Source organism: Rhinatrema bivittatum, chromosome 4 (genome assembly GCF_901001135.1).
Source record: "Rhinatrema bivittatum chromosome 4, aRhiBiv1.1, whole genome shotgun sequence".
Lineage (NCBI taxonomy): Eukaryota > Metazoa > Chordata > Amphibia > Gymnophiona > Rhinatrematidae > Rhinatrema > Rhinatrema bivittatum.
This window is the reverse complement of record NC_042618.1, coordinates 6985815-7008450: the sequence shown is the minus strand read 5'-3', so window position 1 is coordinate 7008450 and position 22636 is coordinate 6985815. Positions and strand designations below refer to the sequence as shown.

Here is a 22636-nt window from a genome sequence, read left to right as displayed (position 1 = left end):
GGAACGGAAACCACAGTTCGTACCCCTCTGGAACAAAAGAATTCTCTGGCTCTTACACATGGAGTTATTGACGGCGAGACAAAAGTCCGCCACTAAATATGATGGCATTCGGAAAACATGGATGGACTATATCGCTATACTTCCTGCGGAAACCATCACCCTTTTGCCTAGCAAACCTACTAATCGTGGAACACAGGAACACAGCTAGTGAGCTGAGGACCGGTCTCTCTCTTTGGACTTGACATTATCTGGATCTCAGCACTCATTCCCATAACCTAAAGTCCTAAAGACTAACCAGCTTACTTGATCACACCGGCTTCTACATAAAGATGTGTTTTTCTAAACATGAGTAATACCAGTAGTGTTAACACTGTTTGTTGACTATGTTTATGGACCTTCACAATACCAAGCAGGGGAGGGAGGTACTGGGGGGGGAGGGAGGGGAGGGGGGGGGGGGGGGGGGAGAAAAAAAAATCAGGGAGGGATTCTCTTTACAGGTGAGGTGGCTTGTGTGAACACATGGTTTACGGTGTTTCCTTCTTGAAAATGTGCTTTCCTTCTTGAAAATGTGCAGTATATACTTTGCTGTTCGCGCCCATTCAGGCACTATCCAGAAGGGTGTACCACGAATTAGCCTATGTCATAACCGTATTTAATTATCTAACAGGTAGCGGACTTTCTAGGCTGGGTAAGATGCCTCCTTAGGTCTCTTTAGACCCTTTTATTTGTTCATGCCCAACTTTGTGGCTATTGAATGGGACGGTAGATTATGCACTTATGAAACTAAGATCCATTTTTTGGCTTTGTCATATGTACACTGCCCTTCCTATATGTGGAGCTTACACTGTCTTTATATGTATTGGTTTATGTATATTGGTTTTCTTCAGCCTGAGTGTGGGCATGTTTGGATGCACTGTTACTGTTAATAAAGATTATTTACACAAAAAAAAAATCATATACATTTTTTACAATGTCCCAAACACTAATAAAATATTTCAAAACAGCACATATATCAAATAACATTCAATAATTAAAACTAATAAGGATTTTAAAAAGCCCCTGCTGTCCCCTTCTGTGGGAGCTCTTTATTTCCAGTCACCCTGGTATTGTTGAGGATTAGGAGGTTATCCTCTCTCTCTCACACACATACTCACATGTCCATTCTCTCTCACACATACACTGTCACATACATACACATTCATGCTCTTATACCCACCATAACTTCTTGCTCTCACTGACACTGACACACTCTCAGGCTCTAAGACACTCTCTCCCCCTCCACACACACACACACCCCCACACACACAAACTCTTACTCCCTTGGATTTTCTCATACACACTCATGCTCTCACACTCACACACACTGTGACCCCCAGGCAGGCTCCCATTCATTTTCACACCACTCCCTCCCCATCCCCCAGGCATGCACACATTCATTCTCACACACACAGACCCCCAGGCAGGCACCTATGCATTCACACACATACACCCCCAGGCAGAGTCCCATTCATACACATGCACACACTAAAGGCAGATCCCCCTCTCTTTCTTTTGCCAGCAACCTCAGCACCTCTCTCATTCCTCTGCTGCCACTGTCACTGCTGCCACATGGCTATTGGGGAGGTGCTGATTGCTGCTACTGACACTGAAGCCCATTCTGCTGCCTCCTCTGTGCAGGCCCCGTGGGCTTCCACTTTCTCCATGCTGATCTGGTACATTGTGAGATCCGCATAGAGAAAGTGCTATTCTTGCACATTCCCAAAGATTACATGTGCCAATCATTAAAAAGTAATTTTTTATTTTTTTTTACCTTTGCTGGCTGATCTTAGTTTTCTAATCGGTTGGTCACAGGCTTTTTTTTTCCACCTCCCCTTTCTTATTTTTTTGCCATTTCCTTTTATATTGTCTTTTTTTCTATTTCTTTTCTCTCCATCTTCTTCCCTCAAACACACAGTCAGGTTCTCATTCTCACATGCATTTCTCTCTCTCTCACACACACACACACACACACACACTCTCACTATCACATGCTGTCTCTCATACAATCATTCATACACACAGTCTCTCACGGGCACATGCTGTCTGACTCACACACACAGGCTCTCTCTCACTCCCACATGCTGTCTTGCTCAAGCACAGGCTCTCACTCTCACATGCGCTCTCTCATACAATCATTCATACACACAGGCTCTCACTGTCACATGCTGTCTCTCTCACACACACACAGGCTCTCACATGCTGTCTCTGCAAATATTCAGATCCTCACTCCCACACACAATCTCTCAACTCATCTCATACACACAACACACTCTACAGACCCTCAGCCTCTCTCTCACCTCTGTGCCTCCTCTTCACGGGTCACCGCAGGATGGGCTCTGCAGCGGCCCTGATCGTCTCAGGCCACGGCGGCCCTACTACCGGGCTCTTCCTCTTTTCGGGCCGCGGCGGCCCTGTTACCGGGCCTCTTCCTCTTCTCGGCCCGTAAGCACTGCTCCTCTTCTGCAAGCGCTGATGCTCCTCCTCCTTCCTGCCTACACGGCTCCGGCAAAGTTTACTTCCGGGGCCGCACAGGCAGGAAGGAGGAGGAGCATCAGCGCGTTTAAACGCGATCTTTTTCTTTTGGCCGATCTTCCTGCTATATACGTGTCGCTGCTCAGCGGCCGCATGAGCCTCCTTGCGCCTGGGGGCATTGGCTCCCCTTGGGATACCACTGCTCGCGGCGCCCCCTAATACTTTGGTTGGAAACATTATAATACAAAAAAAAAAAAAATCACGTGACAGGAGTGACCGGCCCACCGGGGGAAGTCTATCCCCCGATAGGTCAATCCGCCCCTGCCCTCGACGTGCTCGGACTCTTTCTCTGCTCAAGCAGTACTATTGGTGCCATTGATGGACAAGGACGTGAAGGCCTATGTGGATTAGTGTCCCAACTGTGCTCAACAAAAGCCTTTGGTGGGACGACCTTGGGGGCTGTTAAAGCCGCTGCTGGCCCCCAAGGAACCCTGGACTCACAGATCTACCAATTTTGTGGTAAATCTCCCCTCTTTTAGTGGCAACCGAGTAATTTGGGTCTTCACCGACCGCTTTTCCAAGATGGCTCATTTCATCGCTCTCCCGGCACTTCCTCCCTCCAGAGCTGGCAAAACTGTTTACCTCCCATATTTTCTGCCTCCTTGGGTTACCTCATCATATCGTCTCTGACCAAGTCGTCCAATTCACTGCTAAGTGCTGGCAATCCCTTTGTCGCAAGTTTAATATCAAACTAGATTTCACCACGGCCTACGGCCAAACGGAATGAACTAATCATACATTAAAGACCTTCCTGCGGGCCTTTGTAAATGAGCGTCAGGACAACTGGGCCAACCTCCTTCCATGGGCGGAGTTCTCACACAACTCGCACTTCAATGCTGCCACTGGATTGTCGCCCTTCCTCGTTGTGTATGGGAGACAACTGCTTCCCCCGCTTCCTGTACCTTTGTCTGTCCCATCTCCGGCAGCTCAGTTAACAGCACATGAGCTTCAGGAACTGTGGTTTCAAATCGAGACTATGATTCACATAGCCTCCCAGAGAGCGAAGGCAACTACCGACAGGCATTGACATCCTGCTCAGCAGCTGAAACCTGGGGACAAGGTGTGGCTGAGCACTCGCAATATATAACTACAGGTATCATCCATGAGGCTGGCACCGTGTTATATTGGCCCCTTCTCCATCCTCCGACAGATTACTCCAGTCACTTATCAGCTCCACCACCTCACATCATTGAGAATCCACAATGTCTTTCGTGTTTCCCTGCTGAAACCAGTGATCTTGTCTTGGCCAACCCGGACACTGCCCGACCTACAAAGGGTCTCCACTGATGAAGACGAAATGAATCAGGTGAAGGAGATATTGGGTGACGTTGCTGAAACAAGAATTGGGAGTACCTAATAGCTGAGAGGGGTACATCCTGGAAGAGAAGTCTTGAGAATCCGCATCCAATATCATGGACAAAAAGCTCCTCAAGAAGTTTCATACCACTCACCCAAAGAAACCCAAGCCCGTAGGAAGGGGGCTTAGAGGAGGGGGGTACTGTTGCGGTGGCCGGTCGAGGAGCCTCACGGCCGGCCACACTTAATCCCTGAGCCAGTCCGAACTGCCGTTGCTTCCCTCCAGCACGGCGAGGAACGACCCTGCTGCTGCTGCGCCGCCGGTCTCTGCTGCGGCTAGGTACGTGCAGCTCTCAATTAGATTTAAAGGGGCCACAGTGGAAAAACCGTCCGCAGTCCCGGATGTTGACCTAGACCTTATTTAAGGCAGCCCCTGCTGCCCCATCCTTGCCTCAGCAACAGGTCTCACTCTGCTCTGAGTTGCTGGTTGCCTTGTGTTCCTAATCCAGTCCTGTTCCTTGTGTTCCTGATCTAGCCCTGCTCTGTGCGTTCCTGTTCCCGCTCCTGTTCCTGTTCCAGCTCCTCGTTTCCTCGACTTGCTCTCCTGGTTCTTGACTCGGCCCGTCCCTGGATTCTGCATTGTCTGCTGCCTGCCCTGACCACTTGCCTGCTCACCGTCTCTTCTGCTAGCCACCTGCCCCGATCTCTGGCCTATTCCTGGATTCCCCTGTTTCGCTGCTGGCCCTGACCACTGTATGTCTGACCTCGCTTCCGCCTTCAGGATTGTCTTTGCCTGAAGACCCGCTCCTAAGTCCTACCGGCCCCAGCACCCAAGGGCTCAACCTGCAGGGAACGAGGGCTGGTAAAGGTAATGGTCCGGTTGGGTCTCCACCACCTGCGTCCGCCTCCTGACGACTAGGACCTATAGGAGCCCTCTCCTATAGATGGCCAACCTCGTCTCAGCCCAGGGGTCCACTGCTCCGCATTACAGTTTTGAGTTGGTTTTATCCATTTCTAATAGATCGCTCAATCCAAATCAAGATAGGACATAATTCATCAGACTGGGTAACTTTTTAGACAGGTGTTACACAAGGATCTTCACTATGAGTGTTACTGTTTAACATATATATGATCCCTCTATGTAAACTACTCGGGGAACCAGGATTACATTTCGGCTTATTTGCAGACAATATCCAATTTTTCATTCCTATTGAGATCTCGATTGAGAACTCATTCAAATAACTAGAGATCTATCAGCAATAAAAAAAAAAATGGCTATTTTGCAAAAAAAAAAGTTTTTGAGTATTTCTAAATCTGAGATTATTGTGCTATTAAGGAGATCAGATAGGGAGAAATATCCACCATTCTATTTTGAGGGGAACATGATGCCAGTTTCTGAGAATGTCCAAGATTTAGGAGTTATATTAGATAGAAGATTAGACATGAAAAGCAAGTTTGCTTACCGTAAGCGGTGTTTCCATAGATAGCAGGATGAATTAGCCATGTTGTCATGGGAACTGCCAATCAGTGCCCGGGAGGCGGAGCTTAAGTAGCAGAGTGTAGATTTTTGTAGTCTCTGCGGCTGCGCGTGAGTTCCCGCGCAGGAAGTAACAGATTCTCCTCAGTCTGTAATTAAGCTTGAGCTTAGCTGTCAGAAATGCGACTACCAGGGAGGTGGGTGGGTCAGCATGGCTAATTCATCCTGCTATCTACGGAAAACCGTTTACGGTAAGCAAATTTGCTTTTTCCCGTCGATAGCAGGGCTGATTAGCTATGCTGTCATGGGAGTCCCAAGCTCCCTATCACGCTTTATTGTTGCCTAGCACGTGATGGGTAAATGTGGTAGTCGTTCGTTTTTAAGTAGGCAAGATATGAAGAATCGCATGTCCTAGCTTTGCATCTGCCGCTGACTGCTTGTCTATGCAGTAATGAGATGTAAAGATATGCAGGGAGGACCATGTGGCTGCCTTGCAGATGTCTACTGGTTGTATGTTCCTGAGATGTGCCACGGATGTGGCTACGGCGCGAACTTGATGAGCTCGTGGAAGCGAGGGAAGTGATAAATTCCTCTTATTGTAACAAAATTGGATGCACTGTACTATCCAGCTTGAGATTGTTCTTTTAGCCACCGGTAGTCCTGGGGACTTCGGATCGAAGGAAACGAATAATTGAGATACCCGGTTCGTAGAGTGAGTTCTCCTTTTGTAATACGCTAGTGCAAGTTTACAGTCCAATGTGTGCAACAACTGTTCTCTATCGTTGGAATGAGGTCTTGGGAAAAATATGGGTAACTCGATTGATTGAGATGGAAGTCCGAGATTACTTTTGGAAGGAAGGCCGGATGAGGATGCAGGATGACCTTATTGTGGTGGAATTGTAGGTATGGTTCATAATGTACTAGCGCCTGCAATTCATATTTGAGATGTGCTGACTCCATGGGTTCAAATGGTGGTAGCATTAGTTGTTCCAGAAATATACTGAGGTTCCAAGGAACCGGTGGTTTAGCTACCGGCGGGCGCAGGTGCAGTAATCCCTTGATGAACCTGGATAATAAAGGATGTTCAGCAATAGAGTGATTATTAATCGGCCGGTGGTATGCGGCAATCGCACTGAGATGAACTCGTATAGATGAAGTTGCTAATCCAGCCTGATATAATGAATGAAGATAATCTAATAAGAGGGTTGGTGAACAGTCGATGGGAGGAATACCATTTTCTGTACACCAGTTGGAATAGCGTTTCCATTTGACGGTATAACTGCGTCTAGTGGATGGTTTCCTTGACTCTATGATTATCGCTTGTGCTACTGTAGAAACTCCCTGTGCCTTTAGTAGTGCCCTCTCAATCTCCATGCAGTCAGATGGAGGGAGGAGTGGAATGGATGGATGAGCAGTCCGCCCTCCTGAAGTAGAAGATCAGATCGGTCTGGAAGTCGAACTGGGTTGTTGATCGACAGATGTAAGAGATAACTATTGCCAGGCTGAGGCAATGAGGATCATTTGGCTGTTGTCCAATATGCATTTCTGAATTGTCCTGGTGATTAGTGGAATTGGTGGAAAGACATAGAGGAAGTTTGTCATCCATGGTAGTAGGAACGCATCCTGGGTGAGTCTCGATGAGCTCGGACGTATCGAGCAAAACTGTGGAAGTTGCTTGTTCGCTTCTGTTGCAAATAGATCTATCGATGGGGTCCCCCAACGATCGAAGATCTGCTGGGTCACTTCTGGGTTGAGTGACCATTCATGTGGGTGGAAAATGCGACTTAATCTGTCTGCTCTGGTGTTTACTAGTCCTGGCAGGTAGGTTGCTTGAAGATGGATGGAGTGCCTGTGTGCATGATGAAATATTTGTAAGGTTTCCCTGCAAAGGGACCATGAACCGGACATGCCTTGCTTGTTTATATAAAACATTGCCACTTGATTGTCGGTGTAAATCATGACTCGCCGACCTTGCAGGTGTGTCTGAAAGGTTTTCAGGGCATTGCGGATCGCTCTGAGTTCCAAGAGATTGATCTGGAAAGTCTGTTCGGTAGGTGTCCATAGACCTTGCGTTTCCCAGATGTCTAGGTGTGCACCCCAACCTTTCCGGGATGCATCCGTCGTAAGGACTGCATTGTGTGGTGGAGGACTGAATAGGGCTCCTTTGTCTAACATGTGGTCTAGGAGCCACCACTCAATGTCCTTCTTCATCTGAAATGTCAACATTACACGTTTTTGTAACTGTTGCGTATGCTGTTTCCACTGTCGCTTGAAACCCCACTGTAAGAGTCTCATGTGAAGCCTGGTGTTCGGCACCGTGAAATTTGCTGCCGCCATGTGCCCCAAGGCTGTCAAGATGCTTCGAGCTGTTGGGTGTTGCATATCCTTTAGTGACCGAAGGAGAGAGCGCATTGTCCTCTTCCTGTCCTCTGGGAGGAATGCTCTGGTGCGAATGGTGTCCAGGCGAGCTCCTAAGAAGTGAAGAACTTGTGTAGGTTGTAACGTGGATTTTGGGTAGTTGACTAGTAAGCCCAATGTATGGAGGCAATTGATTGCTATGGAGAGATGAGTCCCAATAGTGTCGGGTCTGGCGCTGTTATTAACCAATCGTCCAGATAGGGAAAAACTGTCAGACCCTGTTGTCGAAGATGGGCCACCACCACCAACATGCATTTGGTAAATACTCTGGGCGCTGCCGATAGACCAAAGGGAAGAACCTTGTATTGGTAATGTTGATTGTGGTATTGAAAACAAAGGTATTGCCAAGAGGATCGGTGGATTGGAATGTGTGTGTAAGTATCTTTCAGATCTATTGAACACATCCAGTCCTTGGGCTGTAGTAATGGAAGGATGGACTTCAGAGACACCATTTTGAACCTTTCCCGAACTATCCATTTGTTCAAGCCCCTCAGATCTAGGATAGGCCGGTTCCCCCCGGATTTCTTTGGAATTAGGAAGTAAGGGGAATAGAAGCCCTTGCTGCGTTCCTCTCGAGGAACGTACCGGATAGCCCCCTGATGTCGGAGGGTTATCTCTTGGGCGAGCTGGGGGCGTAGGGTTTTGGAATTCCAAGGCGTTAGATGGGGAATTTGGGGCTGGTTGACAAACTGAAGTTGATAACCATTCTTCACTATTTCTAACACCCACTGATCCGATGTTATGGACCTCCAGGCTGAGAAGCGAGCTGTGATTCTCCATGGAGGTGCTTCTGTTAAAGGTGGTGGTGGCCTGATCTTTAAAAAAAACTGTGCAGACTTCACTGGGGCCGCTGTCTGCTGCTGCTGTTGTTGTTGTCTTTGCATCTGTGGTTTTCCCCTCCTCAGCTGGTGTTGTGGAAGAGGATGGGTCTGCTGTCTTTGGAATGTAGGGTAAGACGACATTCGAAAGGTCTGACAATTCCTATATGGTCGTCTAGAGAAAGGCTGTCTACGAGTCGTTGGATAGTATTGTTTGGCAGATGTCGGCGTTGCTAAGGACTGCACTGCAAGAGCTTGATCCTTCAGCTATCTGACTGTATCATGGAAGCACTCGCCGAACAGGTTATCTCCCAGATAAGGAAGATTAGCTAACTTTTCATGCAAGTCATCTCGTATAGCACTGGCTTTTAACCACGCCAGTCTGCGTGCTGCTATTGCTTTGACTGATGCACGAGAGGAGTTTTCAAATCCTTCATAGCCTGCTCGCAGCAGATGATGTGAACATTCTTCCATGTCTAAAATGGGCAAAGGAATGTAATCCCCCGTCGAGGTGAACATGCCCTTGGTTGCTAGAATACACTCATACATGTAGTGGACCATGTAGAATTGATGATGGTGAATACGAGCCGTCAGCATAGCATTCTGGTAGACTCGCTTAGCGAAATCATCTAAGCATTTATTGTCCTTGCCTGGGGGGTTGGAGGCATGTGTTTTTGATTTTTTTTACCTTTGTAACGCTGATTCCACTACTACGGAGTCGTGCGGTAACTGTGGAGTGGAATATGCAGAAGGTTTTTGTAACTTGAACTTTAAGTCCGTTTTCCTAGAGACTGCTGAGACTGTGAAAGATGTCTCCCACGATTTTTGAAGAACACTATGTAACACATTGTGCGGAGGAAGCGATGTAGGCTCCCCTGGTGTATCGAAGATTTTTAGGAGACCTAATGTTTCTGCCCTGGGCTCTGGTAATTTTTGCACTTCCAATTTTAAAATGGCTCCCATCTTTTCTACAAACTTTGGGTAAGAAAGGTCCTCCGGGGGAGAATACGGTTCAGGTGGTTGTTCTAGTGGATCTGAAGGGTATCCTGTGGATGAGGAATGCGAAGATTGTGACGCTACTGATTCACTCTGTGAGCAGTGAGAGTGAGCTGGCGACGATGGTTGTGGTCGTGAGAGAACCAGTGCTGGTTCTACCGGGAATAACTGTGGCTGTGCTGTCGGTTGCCTAGGACTAGATTTGTCTTCTGGTGGCAAAATAAAAGACGACTGCAGCGTTTCAAAGAATCCTGCCAGGGATTGCGAGAGATCCCAAAATGCTTTCTGGGTTTGTGGTGGCATTGGCGGGCATTCATGAGACGTGCCCAATGGTAGTGGGCTATCCGGTGAAACTATTGGCTGGCTTGACTGCGGGGTGTGAGGTCTCTCACTGATATCCTCAGTTACGGATTTTGCGTGATTTCTCGATTGGCGTCCTGAAGAGTCCCTGTCAGAGGACCTTGAGAGGGAACAAGACGAAATGGAGGATGAAACTGGTATTAACTGGATCGTTGATCGACCTGAGCTTCCTGCATGATTGAAGGAAGATGAAGGTGATGAATGATTTCCAGAACCCTCCAAGGAGCGATGTCGTTTATGTCTGTGAACACGTCTGGAGGAGGAAGAAGAACTTTCCTTATGATGCTTTGACCTCTTTCATGTATGTGAATGTACACTATCCATTGTAGAATCCCTACCGGATGTTAAGTGTTTAGAAGATGTGTGACTTCTGCCTGTCGAGTACCGTCTTTCGTGGCTCGATTGGGGCTGTACATGTTTTATGAGCTGTCTACGGACTTGTGTCAGTCCTGTACAGAGTTCGGAATCTTGTCGTGAAGTGCTCGGTATCGGCTCTTGCGACTGATGTACCGTCGTTTTGTCGTGCGGCGCTGGCTTCGGTGCCAAGTGTTCCGTTACCGGTATGGTCGGCGCTGGCGCCGATCCTTTCGGCGCCGACTCCGGTGCCGCCAGTGACGGTTGCGGCGCTGGCTCCGATGTCCTCTCGGTGCCGGCTCCGGTGTCTGGGGTATCGGCGCTTTCGGTTTGGACACCGACTCCAGGGTCGTCGGCGCTGGCTTTGCAGCCATTAGCAACGGCTCCGGCCTCTTTAGGCCTGTTGAGTGGTACTTTTTCCTCGACTCCACATGCGCTGGCCGGGTCTTGCGCTCCGTTCGGGAGTCTGCCCTGTGCGTCGATGGATCCCGGTGCGTTCGTGCGTGCTCAGACGATCTCCGGCGCCGTCTTTTCCGGATTGAGGGTGAGTGCTCCCTCGGAATCCTCCATCCTACTACGGGGGTTTGTTTATGGCTCAACTCAGGTCCTTCCTTACCTCCGGTCCCGGAGGTCTGCTGGTCACAGGACAAGGCTCTTCTTTTCTGTGGTGGCGCCCTTGACACTGGCCCCGGGGAGGAATGAGTAGTCGACAGCCTGTTCATTCATTTAAGCTCCATCATTCGGTAGGCCCTATGACGCTGGGCTCGCGAGGACATTCGTCCGCAAAATTCTCAATCGGACTGATTTTGGTCCGGTCCCAGACAGCAGTGACACGGTTTGAAACCAGACTGTTTCTTTGACATTTTCTTCATAAAAAAATAACAACTGGTGTGAGGAGAATATAGCTCCACGTGCACTCCCGCGCATGGAAAAAACAGACTGAGGAGAATCTGTTACTTCCTGCGCGGGAACTCACACGCAGCCGCAGAGACTACAAAAATCTACACTCTGCTACTTAAGCTCCGCCTCTCGGGCACTGATTGGCAGTTCCCATGACAGCATGGCTAATTCAGCCCTGCTATTGACGGGAAAAATACATATCTCCTCTATAGTAAAATCTGGATATTACAAATTGAGAATATTAAGGAGATTTAAGCTTTTACTCAATTTTGAGGATCAGAACCATAGCAGCGGTCAATCATAGTCAAGCAAGCACAGGTAGTACCATGAATCAGTCTGAAAGGTACTACCAGAGAAGGAACATGGAGCAGGAACAAGACAGATGCTGGAACATAAGGAGGACCACGGGAACACAGGAATGCAGGAGCACTGGAACAAGACAGGAATACAGGAATCAGGAACACTGGAACACAGACTGGATCAAGGAAGCAGGAAACACACAGGAATGTAGAATGGCAACTAGCTACACCGAAGGTGTTGACCCATTTGCCAAGGTGAGGTTCTGGGGACAGAGCCTCACCTTATATACCAGGGTTATGTGATGTCATTAGACGGCATCTCACCCAAGGTTCCCCCCTTGGCTCTTTAAATCTGGAAGCGTGGGCCGCGCACGCGCACCTAGGTGCGGGGCCGAGGATGCGGAGCCCCGACGGGAGCTCCACTGTGAGGCCTGTGATGGAGATGGCATTTGGGGAATTTTCCAGAGACGCAGCAAGCTGGCTGCAGAGGCAAGAGAGGGGCGCCCAGAGCTGGAGGAGGGGAGCGCGAGGTGAGCAGGGCCGGTTGCAGCAGCAGCACAGCCAGGATGCGCAACATACACAACACATGACACCACAATTTGGGGGACTCTGTTAAATTTTATAAGGTAATGCCCATGGCCAGTGAAAGGGTATTAGGCACCCTAAGAAAACTTTACAGCCTTGCAGCTCCCACCCCATCATACCCTCCTCACACACAATTTAAAAGTATGCATTTATAACAGATTTTACAGGAAAAAGGATATTCAAAGCATAGTCTTTTGAAGTAAAAATATCACTTACAATATGAATATTATATTTACATGCTCTGCTGTGGTGCCAACCAGAAAACCCTGTAAAAAACTAAGAGATGCTTGGAACCCAGATGGTATTAGGACTAACGTAATGCATCTAGGGCATGGGCATGACCCTCAGAGAGCCATGAAAAAACAGAATTACAATGCAATAAACTTTCTATATCAAAACAACACTAACTGCCTGCAGTCAAATAGCAACAACCCTACCTATGAAAATTAACAGTGCAAATATTACACCAGGCCTAAAACACTAATATACCCCCTATTAGGATAACAGAACAGGCCAAGCTGCTATAGATTCCTACATAGAAACTACAATTTATTGGAATACCATACTTCAGTCACTCATGTAAAACTTAGATAGACCTTCAAAAATACAGAATAAAGACACTATAAAGTATAAATAGAAATGTACAGACCAAAACTGAACTGGAAACCGCAACAAGCCAAATTCTGTATGCACTACAACAATGGAAAAACAGAAGCATTATCATTCCTCATAAAACAATAAAATTAGTAAAAACCATGCCAATAAAAAGAATCATTCAAAACTAATGAATAGAATAACATTCAATAATTAAAAACTCATACAAAAATTTTCCAAACACCAATAAAATATTTCAGAACAAACATCAAATAACATCTGACAACTAAAACTAATAAGGATTTTTTTTAAATCCCCCCATTATCCATGCCTGGGAACTTTTGATTTCCAGATGACCTGAAATTGTCATGGATTAGCAGGCAGAGAAAAAGTAGGGTTGTTGTGCACATACATGCCCTTTCTCACTATCACATACACACTTGCTCTAATTCTCACATGCACATATGCTCTCTCTCTTTCCCACAAACGTACCTGCTCCCTCTTTCTCCCACACACATGCTCTCACACTCACATACACACATGCTCTCTCTCACTTTCACATACACACGTTCTTCTCACTCTCATACACACACATGCTCTCTTTCTCACACATACACATGGTCTCTTTCTCTCACACACTCATATGCACTCTCTCACACACATACACGCATGCTCTAATTCTCACATACACATTTTCTCTCCCTCCCACATAAATACATACATGCTCTCTCTCTCTCCCACACACACACATATGCTATCACTCTCACATACACATGCTCTTCTCACCCTCACATACACACATGCTCTCACTCCCACACACATGCCCTCTCTCACTCTCATAGGTGCTCTCTCCCACACACATACACACATGCTCTCACTCTCACATACACACTTGCTTTCTCTCTCCCACACACATACACACATGCTCTCTCACTTCCCCCTTGAAGCAACAAACAGCAGTAGTCTCCTTCTTCAGTCCCTGCAGCCAAAGGAACATCTTCCAGCTACAGGGACCAACCCAGATTTGGCCTTGGACTTCTTCCAGCAGGACAAGACAAGGCAGTGCGCGCTTCTCCTCCTCCTCCTCCAAAGTATCATGGCCCCGCCAGAATCAATACCATGGTCGTTGGGGTTGTGCTGCTTTTTCACTTACTAATGCCCAGCCAATCACGCTGTCGATTTTGGAGAGGCCACACTGCTTTTCCTCTTTCTGAGTTCCCGCCGGCTGCACAGCTCCCGCTAGCATATAGCACTATGGCGCCCTTTGGTAGCGGTGTCTATGGCTGTGGCCATATTTGGCCATATGCACGCTACAGCTCAGTTGAGGATTTTAGAACAATTCTATAAGTGATCATTTTTTTAGAGCTTGATTATTGTAATTTAATTTTTCTGAGTTTACCAGCATATGTCTTAAGGACCCTACAACTCCTGCAGATTTCAACAACGAGAATCCTAACAGTAATACCCACATATGACCACATAACACCAATCTTATCTTCGCTGGCTCCCAATTACATTTCAGATTGATCACAAGATTTTAACTCTGATTCATAAAATACTTAACAACGAAGACAATATGGGGCGGATTTTAAAACGAGCGCGAACAGCCTACTTTTGTTTGCGCTCCAGGCGCAAACAAAAGTAGGCTGTTCGCCGCGCAGCCTACCCCGTTCCCTCCAAGGCCGCTCCGAAATCGGAGCGGCCTCGGAGGGAACTTTCCTTTGCCCTCCCCTCACCTTCCCCTCCCTTCCCCTACCTAACCCACCCGCCCGGCCCTGTCTAAACCCCCCCCTTACCTTTGTCGGGGGATTTACGCCTCCCAGAGGGAGGCGTAAATCCCCCGTGTTAATGCTCATCTCAGAGTATTGGGGAAGTTAGTCCTGAAATCCTGATTATTGATTCTTGATAGAATGAGACTATAAGCCCCAGAATCCTTTTGAAACAGGACTAAAACAATATGAATCAGAGCAGCAACCTCTTGTTTTAATGTCATCTATTATCCGTAGTCTAGAGGCATTACAGATAGATCTATGGATGCCATTAGTGCAGAGAACACTTAACATGTTTTGTGTCTTTTTAGCTGCCACGAGCTCTCATCAATGTGGTGCAAATATTCTGGATGGAAGGTCTTCGGCACATCAAGAAAAGAAAAGAGAGCTGTTTAGTTCTAAAGTAATCCACACTGCATTTTCCTAATACAGGGCTGGGAAAACCTTTTTTTAACTGGGGCCACATTACTGGCTCTCATCTGCACAATGGGCGTGGGTGGGAAGGGAGGTTCCCTTGGAGTTCCTTCAATGGGAATGGTCCCCCCTGGAGTTCTTGAGATGGTGGGGGAGCTTCCCTGGAAAATGGACTAAAGAAGAAACCCCAAGATACAGAGACAGGACCAACGCAGCACCAAGCGTGGCAAAAATCCCCAATAATAAGAATTTCTACTCACCAGTCACAGAAACAAAAGGGAAGGGAGTAAAAATACCTGCCAAGTTCAACTCGTTCAACCCAGCATCTTGTTTTTAAATTGCCCTGCGGGCTCCTCCCTCTAGTAATGTCCTCGGTCGCGATCTTGTTTGTATCCAGCCTGCTTCCATGTTGCCACCGTCCTCCAGCAGCCAGCAATGTTGCACTGACATGGGCAAAGTCATGACATCGCAGATAATGTCAGGCAGGCTGCTAGAGGATGGCGGCAGCGTGGCAGTGCCCAGATACAAAAGAGAACGTGATGAGGTAGGCAGGTTGCAAATAAAGGGAAGGGCAGCTGGTTCTGGCCCATAGACAGTAGTTTGCCCAATCGTTGTCCTAACAGCCAGTCCTGGTTGTTATCTATATGGCACTACCACCACACACTGAATTGTTCTCATAGGCCCTCACACATCACTCCCATGACACTTCCAGACAATCGGACAAGAAGCCCCTATCCAAGTCTCCAATGCCTTGCTATTAGGCTACCTGGGCAGTCAGTTTTGTAGCCTATAACCTAGAAGGTTTTCTATCTTTAACATGCCCATGAGAACGCCATCATAGCATGGGCCATAACACTTTGGGGTCAATATTCAAAGATATTTAGCCAGAAAATCCATACGTTATCTGGCTAAATGGCAACTTTTTGAATATTTGAGCACCTATCTGGCTAGATTTTAGCTGGATAAGTCATTATTTGACTAAAATCTAGCCAGATCAAACAAAAAGGAATTCCTGGGCAGCTCTACGTTATCTGGCAAACTTAGTGAATTTTCAAATGTATCTGACTAAGTTACAGTAGATAAATAACTTTAGATCTGTTTCAGAGCAGGTTTAAAGTTATCCGGCCTTGTATGACCAGATATATTCAGAATATATCCAGTTAAATGGTACTGTACATGAATTAAAAAAAAAAGTTACATGTGGGTTTGCAGCCCAATTCCCCCCACACCCCTCAAATTCTATAAACCCCTCCAAATGACTGTGAAAAATATGTGATGGAAGTGTGAGCTTGCAGTTTGTAGCTTGTGTTTCTAATTATGCTAAGCCACAATGAAAGCAGCTGGGATTGCACTAGAAATGTGCGATCCAGAAAAAGGATTTCTTTTCTCGAGGTATTGGGTGGCTGGGAAGGGTTAGGTTGGGATGGGGGCTTGAGAAAAGAGGCACTGTTAGGCCCTTTGGCCGAGGTGAGAGATGGTACTGCCCAGGGGAGTAGCCCCACTGAGTCTCACCGTCGGGAGGCAAGGTCTTGGCTGCAGGATAGTATACAGCAGAAGCAGAGAAGGAGAGAAAGAGGGTGACCCAAGAGGCGGCCACGGAGCGAGAGTGCAGGTGCTGACGTCAGACTCAGCTCGGAATAACTGGGTCAGGCAAAAGGTGCGGCACTACCCGAGGAGTGGGGGGTGCCGAGCTAAAGTACAGTCACTGAAGTTACACGGGGTCCGTAGAGATGGTACACAAGAGGGTTCCTCGGTGGAAGGTCACGGTAGTGGTCCACAGAACGGGGTACACCGGCGAGGGTTCCTCTAGGATATCACAGCAAAGGTCCTCAGAGCAGGATAGACCCGGAGAGGGCTCCTCTAGCGATATCACGGCAATGGTCCACAGAGTGGAGTACACCAGAGAGGATTCCAAAGTAGATATTACAGCAGTGGTCCATAGCGTGGTTACTCACAGTGACTGAAGACAAGGAGTAGTTTCGTAGAAAGCCTCGGGAAGCAAGGCAGGCAGGAGTCCGGGTGAAAGGCCCTCCAAGGAGCAGATAGCCAAGAGACGAGGAAGGGCCCCCGAGGAGTGGGTGCCCGGTAGTCTCACACAATGGAAGCAGGAACTGGAACAAGCACCGAAGCGAGAGTAGGTGGATTCAGCAAGATGAACTCGTTGCCAAGTCATCAGCTGTCTGGGCTGGCGGGCTTAAATATTCAAGATGAGTGACGTCATCTGAGGGGGACATCCCCGAGGTTCCCGCCATGATGAGATTAAAGCAGGCCCGGGAGCGCGCACGTGTGCCTAGGGGACCCCGATGGTAAGATGGCGGTCGGCAGCGTCCATGCTGCTCAGGTGGGCCGGGGAACGGAGGCAGGTCAATTCTTTATCGAGAATATTGGCTGCAGGCTCCCAGCTATTCTCTTCGGGCCCAAAGCCCTCCCACGAGATCAGATATTCCCATCATCTTCCTCGCTTCCGTACATCAGGACGTCCTGTTCTTGGTATGTGATGTCCTCCTCCGACGCCAGAGGTTGAGGTTCAGGCGCCTTTTTGGAAAATTCGGACAGGATGAGAGGCTTAAGTAATAAGATGTGGAAGGCGTATGAATCTTGAATGACGTGGGCAGGCGAAGGCTGCACATAACTGGGCCAAGGCGATGAAGTATGGGAAATGGCCCGATGTATCTGGGAGCGAAGTGGGCTGAAGGTAATTTCAGGCGAATAAATTGAGTACTAAGCCATACTTTATCACCAGGATTGAATTGAGGGGCTGCCCGATGATGGGTACCATAGCATTTCTCGGACTTTGGGCAGCTTGTTGTAAAAGTCGTTTAGTGTCATCCCAAAGTTGATGCAACTCGTTGCCAAGTCATCGGCGGTGGCCTGTGCCGCAGGAGAGGCCACTGACAGAGGTAGTGGAAGCGGAGGCAGGGGCTGACATCCGTATACCACTTGGAAGGGTGAAGACCCAGTGGATGTGAAAATGTTGTGGGAGTCTCGGTTTAGTGGACCCTTGGGCCGACCTGCTGGAGACTGGGAAAGATGGTCAATGTCTCTAATGGATAGCAGGCTGGGAGGCAGATGTTCAGGCAGGACGTAGATGCTCTTCACCCTGGAAGCTGGTACTCCCCCGGGAGGAGCCCGTAGGGGCCCGGCCGCTGAGACTTAGGTGGGTTGTGGATCAGGACAGGTAACTGGAACCAGACTAGGACAGTAGCAATACTGTAACTGGGATCAGGTTCAAGAAGCAGGCAGGAACTGTAGCAAGACCTGGGTACTGGAACTAGGCAGGAACTGTAGCAAGACTCGGGTACTGGAACCAGGCAGGAACTGTAGCAAGTAAACAGGGACCAAGCAGGTACTGTAGCAGGCAGGCAGGAACCAAGCAGTTACAGGAACCAAGGAGGTACTGTAGCAGGCAAGCAGGAACCAGGCAGGTACTGTAGCAGGAACGGAGCGACGAAGCAAGGAAGTCACTCCGGGGCACAGCGCAACAGGGAACCGAGAGGCAACCCGTTGCAAGGCGAAGACTGGATGGCCACGGCCGGCTGACGTCAGGAATTGGGCGGAGGCACCACTGGTGGGAAACGGCCTAGAAAAGCCCAAGTGGCGCGCACGTGCGCACACCTAGAAGCAGGGCGTCCATGGGAGACTTTGCGGCAGCACAGCCCCAGCGGGGATGCCGCCAAACAGGCCGCAAACCAGGCCTCCAGAAGTGGAAGCAGGTCCGGGAGCCCGGAGGTAAGGGCCTGGCCGTGGTGCTCGCGGCCAGAACCGCAACAGTACCTCCCCTCTTACGCCCCCTCTTAGCCGGTCTGGGTTTACTTGGGTGGTCCAGATGGAACTGACGTAATAAATCCTTGTCAAGGATGTTACTGGCCGGTTCCCAAGAATTATCCTAAGTCGAGGATTCTTCTCTTGTGGGTTCCAATACCATTTGTTTGAACAAAGTTACTTGCATGGCATCCACTATCATTCTACTATTTTTAGATTCTGCAGATGGGATATTCCAGTCTACATCTGGCATATTAAAGTCACCAACCCACAAGAGAAGAATCTATACTCGACTTAGTGCTCACTAATGGAGATAATGTCTCTGATGTCCAGGTGGGCACCCACCTCAGCACCAGTAATCATCAAATGGTATGGTTTAATATCACTAAAAGAATATGTAAAATAAGCACAAAGACAAGAGTTTTACAGTTCAAAAACACGGACTTTGAGGAAATGGGGAAGTACCTAGAGGAAGAACTAAACGGATGGGAGAATGAGAGAGATGTGGATCAGCAGTGGACCAATCTAAAAGGAGCAATCACCAAGGCAACTACTCTTTATGTTAGAAATGTAAAGAAAAGCAAAAGAAAAATGAAACCTATCTGGTTCTCAAAGGAGGTGGCTGACAAAATTAAAGCTAAAAGAACAGCATTCAAGAAATATAAAAGATCCCAAAGGGAGGAAAACAAAGAAGAATATTTGATTCAACTGAGGGAGACGAAGAAATTAATCAAGTTGGCAAAAAGTCAAGCAGAAGAGAGGATTGCCAAGGAGATAAAAAATGGTGACAAAACATTTTTCAGATACATCAGCGAAAAGAGAAAAGTCCAAAGTGGTTTAGTGAAATTGAAAGGTGGAAATGATCAATGGGGCGGATTTTAAAAGCCCTGCTCGCTTAAATCCGCCCGGATTTACGCGAGCAAGGCCTTGCGCGCCAGTGCGCCTATTTTCCATAGGCCTGCCGGCGCGCGCAGAGCCCCGGGACTCGCGTAAGTCCCGGGGTTTTTTGTCGGGGACATGTCGGGGGCGGGGCCGATCGACGCGGCGTTTCGGGGGTGGGCCCAGGGGCATGGTTTCGGCCCAGGGTAGTCCAGGGGCGTGGCCGCGCCCTCCGGAACCGCCCCCGGGTCGCGTCTCGGCACGCGGGGATTTACTTCTCCCTCTGGGAGGCGTATATCCCCGGACAAAGGTAGGGGGGGTTTAGATAGGGCCGGGGGGTGGGTTAGGTAGAGGAAGGGAGGGGAAGGTGAGGGGAGGGCGAAAGAGAGTTCCCTCCGAGGCCGCTCCGATTTCGGAGCGGCCTCGGAAGGAACGGAGGCAGGCTGCGCGGCTCGGCACGCGCTGGCTGCCCAAAATCGGCAGCCTTGCGCACGCCGATCCTGGATTTTAGCGGCTACGCGCGTATCTACTAAAATCCAGCGTACTTTTGTTTGCGACTGGTGCGCCAACAAAAGTACGCGAACGCGCATTTTTTAAAAATCTACCTGTGTGGAGAGAGACGAAGAAATGGCAGAAATATTAAATGAATACTTCAGCTCTGTGTTCACTAAAGAAGACCCTGGAGAAGGACCATCTCTACACAACAAGAAACTGGAGGGAAGTGGAATAGATGAAAATCCTTTTACAGTAGAAAATGTATGGGAAGAGCTAAAGAATCTGAAAGTGGACAAAGCCATGGAGCCTGATGGGATTCACCCAAGGATACTGAGGGAGCTCAGAGATGTGCTGGCGGGTCCGCTGTGTGACCTGTTCAATAGATCCCTAGAAACGGGAGTGGTGCCGAGTGATTGGAGAAGAGCGGTAGTGGTCCCGCTTCACAAGAGTGGGAACAGAGAGGAGGCTGGTAACTACAGACCGGTTAGCCTCACTTCGGTGGTGAGAAAAGTAATGGAGTCACTGTTGAAAGAGAGAATAGTGAACTATCTACAGTCCGGAGAATTGATGGACCAGAGGCAGCATGGATTCACCAGGGGAAGATCCTGTCAGACAAATCTGATTGACTTTTTTGACTGGGTAACCAAGGAATTGGATCGAGGAAGAGCGCTCGATGTCATCTACTTGGATTTCAGCAAAGCTTTTGTTATGGTTCCGCACAGGAGACTGGTGAATAAAACGAGAAGCTTAGGAGTGAGTGCCGAGGTGGTGACCTGGATTCAAAACTGGTTGACGGACAGAAGACAATGCATGATGGTAAATGGAACTTTCTCTGAAGAGAGAGCGGTTTTAAGTGGTGTACCGCAAGGATCGGTGTTGGGACCGGTCCTGTTCAATATCTTTGTGAGCGACATTGCGGACGGGATAGAAGGTAAGGTTTGTCTTTTTGTGGATGACCCTAAGATCTGCAACAGAGTGGACATGCCGGAAGGAGTGGAGAGAATGAGACGGGATTTAAGGAAGCTGGAAGAGTGGTCGAAGATATGGCAGCTGAGATTCAATGCCAAGAAGTGCAAAGTCATGCATATGGGGAGTGGAAATCCGAATGAACTGTATTCGATGGGGGGGAAGGCTGATGTGCACGGAGCAGGAGAGAGACCTTGGGGTGATAGTGTCTAATGATATGAAGTCTACGAAACAATGCGACAAGGCGATAGCAAAAGCCAGAAGAATGCTGGGCTGCATAGAGAGAGGAAAATCGAGTAAGAAAAGGGAAGTGATTATCCCCTTGTACAGGTCCTTGGTGAGGCCTCACCTGGAGTACTGTGTTCAGTTCTGGAGACCGTATCTACAAAGAGACAAGGACAAGATGGAAGCGGTACAGAGAAGGGCGACCAGGAAGGTGGAGGGTCTTCATCGGATGACATACGAGGAGAGATTGAAGAATCTAAATATGTACTCCCTGGAGGAAAGGAGGAGCAGGGGTGATATGATTTAGACTTTCAGATACTTGAAAAACTTTAATGATCCAAAGACAACGACAAACCTTTTCCATCAGAAAAAAATCAGCAGAACCAGAGGTCACGAGCTGAGGCTCCAGGGAGGAAGACTAAGAACCAATGTCAGGAAGTATTTCTTCACGGAAAGGGTGGTGGATGCCTGGAATGCCCTTCCGGAGGAAGTGGTGAAGTCTAAAACTGTGAAGGACTTCAAAGGGGCGTGGGATGAACACTGTGGATCCATCAAGTCTAGAGGGCGTGAATAAAGAGGCAGCAAAACACTGCACGGAGCGGCAGTAGCCACAGAGGCATTCACGGAGCGGGATGCCAGTGGCCAGTAGTTGGTGTTCCACCTTCATGGAGCGGAAGGATGGAGGGCTGCTATCTCCAAAAAATAAAAAATAAAAACCAAAAAATAAAAACAGGGGTGGGTAAGAGTATGGGGCAAGGGTGTGGCCTGCTTGTTACAGCGGTTGCTACCCCTAATTGAGCTGGATGTTCACTTGGATGCAGATACGGCGCTGCTCTCTAAATTGGTGGTGGGGTGGAGGGGAATTAGGGCTGGAGGGTACTGGAAGCCAATAGTAACAGGTGGGAGAGAGAAAAAGGAAAAAAAATGGATAAAGTGCGTAGCTTGCTGGGCAGACTAGATGGGCCGTTTGGTCTTCTTCTGCCGTCATTTCTATGTTTCTACGTTTCATTGAAAGTGAAGTATCAGGCTTGTTTGGTTTGGGGTAGTAACTGCCTTAACAAGCAAGCTACTCCCCACTTTTTTGTGAATGCAAATATTTTTCCACGTTTCCTCTTGCCATTGAAGCTTAGAGCAATGTTGGAGTCGCATTAACCATGTGTTTGTTTATTGAATAAGGGTATTATCTCCAGGTAGTAGCCGTCATTCTCGCAAGCCACCCACTCTTCATTCACATCCTCTAGACATTTAAGCCGTGGTAATCTATACACGGCCGGAGGGAACCGTCCTTTTTCCCCATGAAAAAGAATCCCGCTCCAGTGGGAGACTTGGAAGGCCAAATGAAGCCTTTTGCCAAACTCTCTTGTATGTAGTCTGACATTGTTTTAGTCTCTGTTAGCGAAAGTGGGTATACCCTTCTGCAAGGAGGCTCTGAGTTCGGTAGCAAATTTATCGCACAAT

The 22636-nt window shown here is 48.3% G+C and overlaps 1 protein-coding gene across 2 annotated transcripts in view; it reads left to right on the top strand.

Moving 5' to 3' along the window:
* Window positions 1-22636, top strand: part of LOC115089621 (phospholipase B1, membrane-associated-like) — a 421390-nt gene that overhangs the window by 332237 nt on the left and 66517 nt on the right. For both annotated transcript variants that reach the window (XM_029597711.1, XM_029597710.1), the window contains exon 12: window positions 14749-14840. In XM_029597711.1, coding sequence (XP_029453571.1) covers window positions 14749-14840 — 92 coding nt within the window. The remainder of the gene's footprint in view (window positions 1-14748; window positions 14841-22636) is intronic.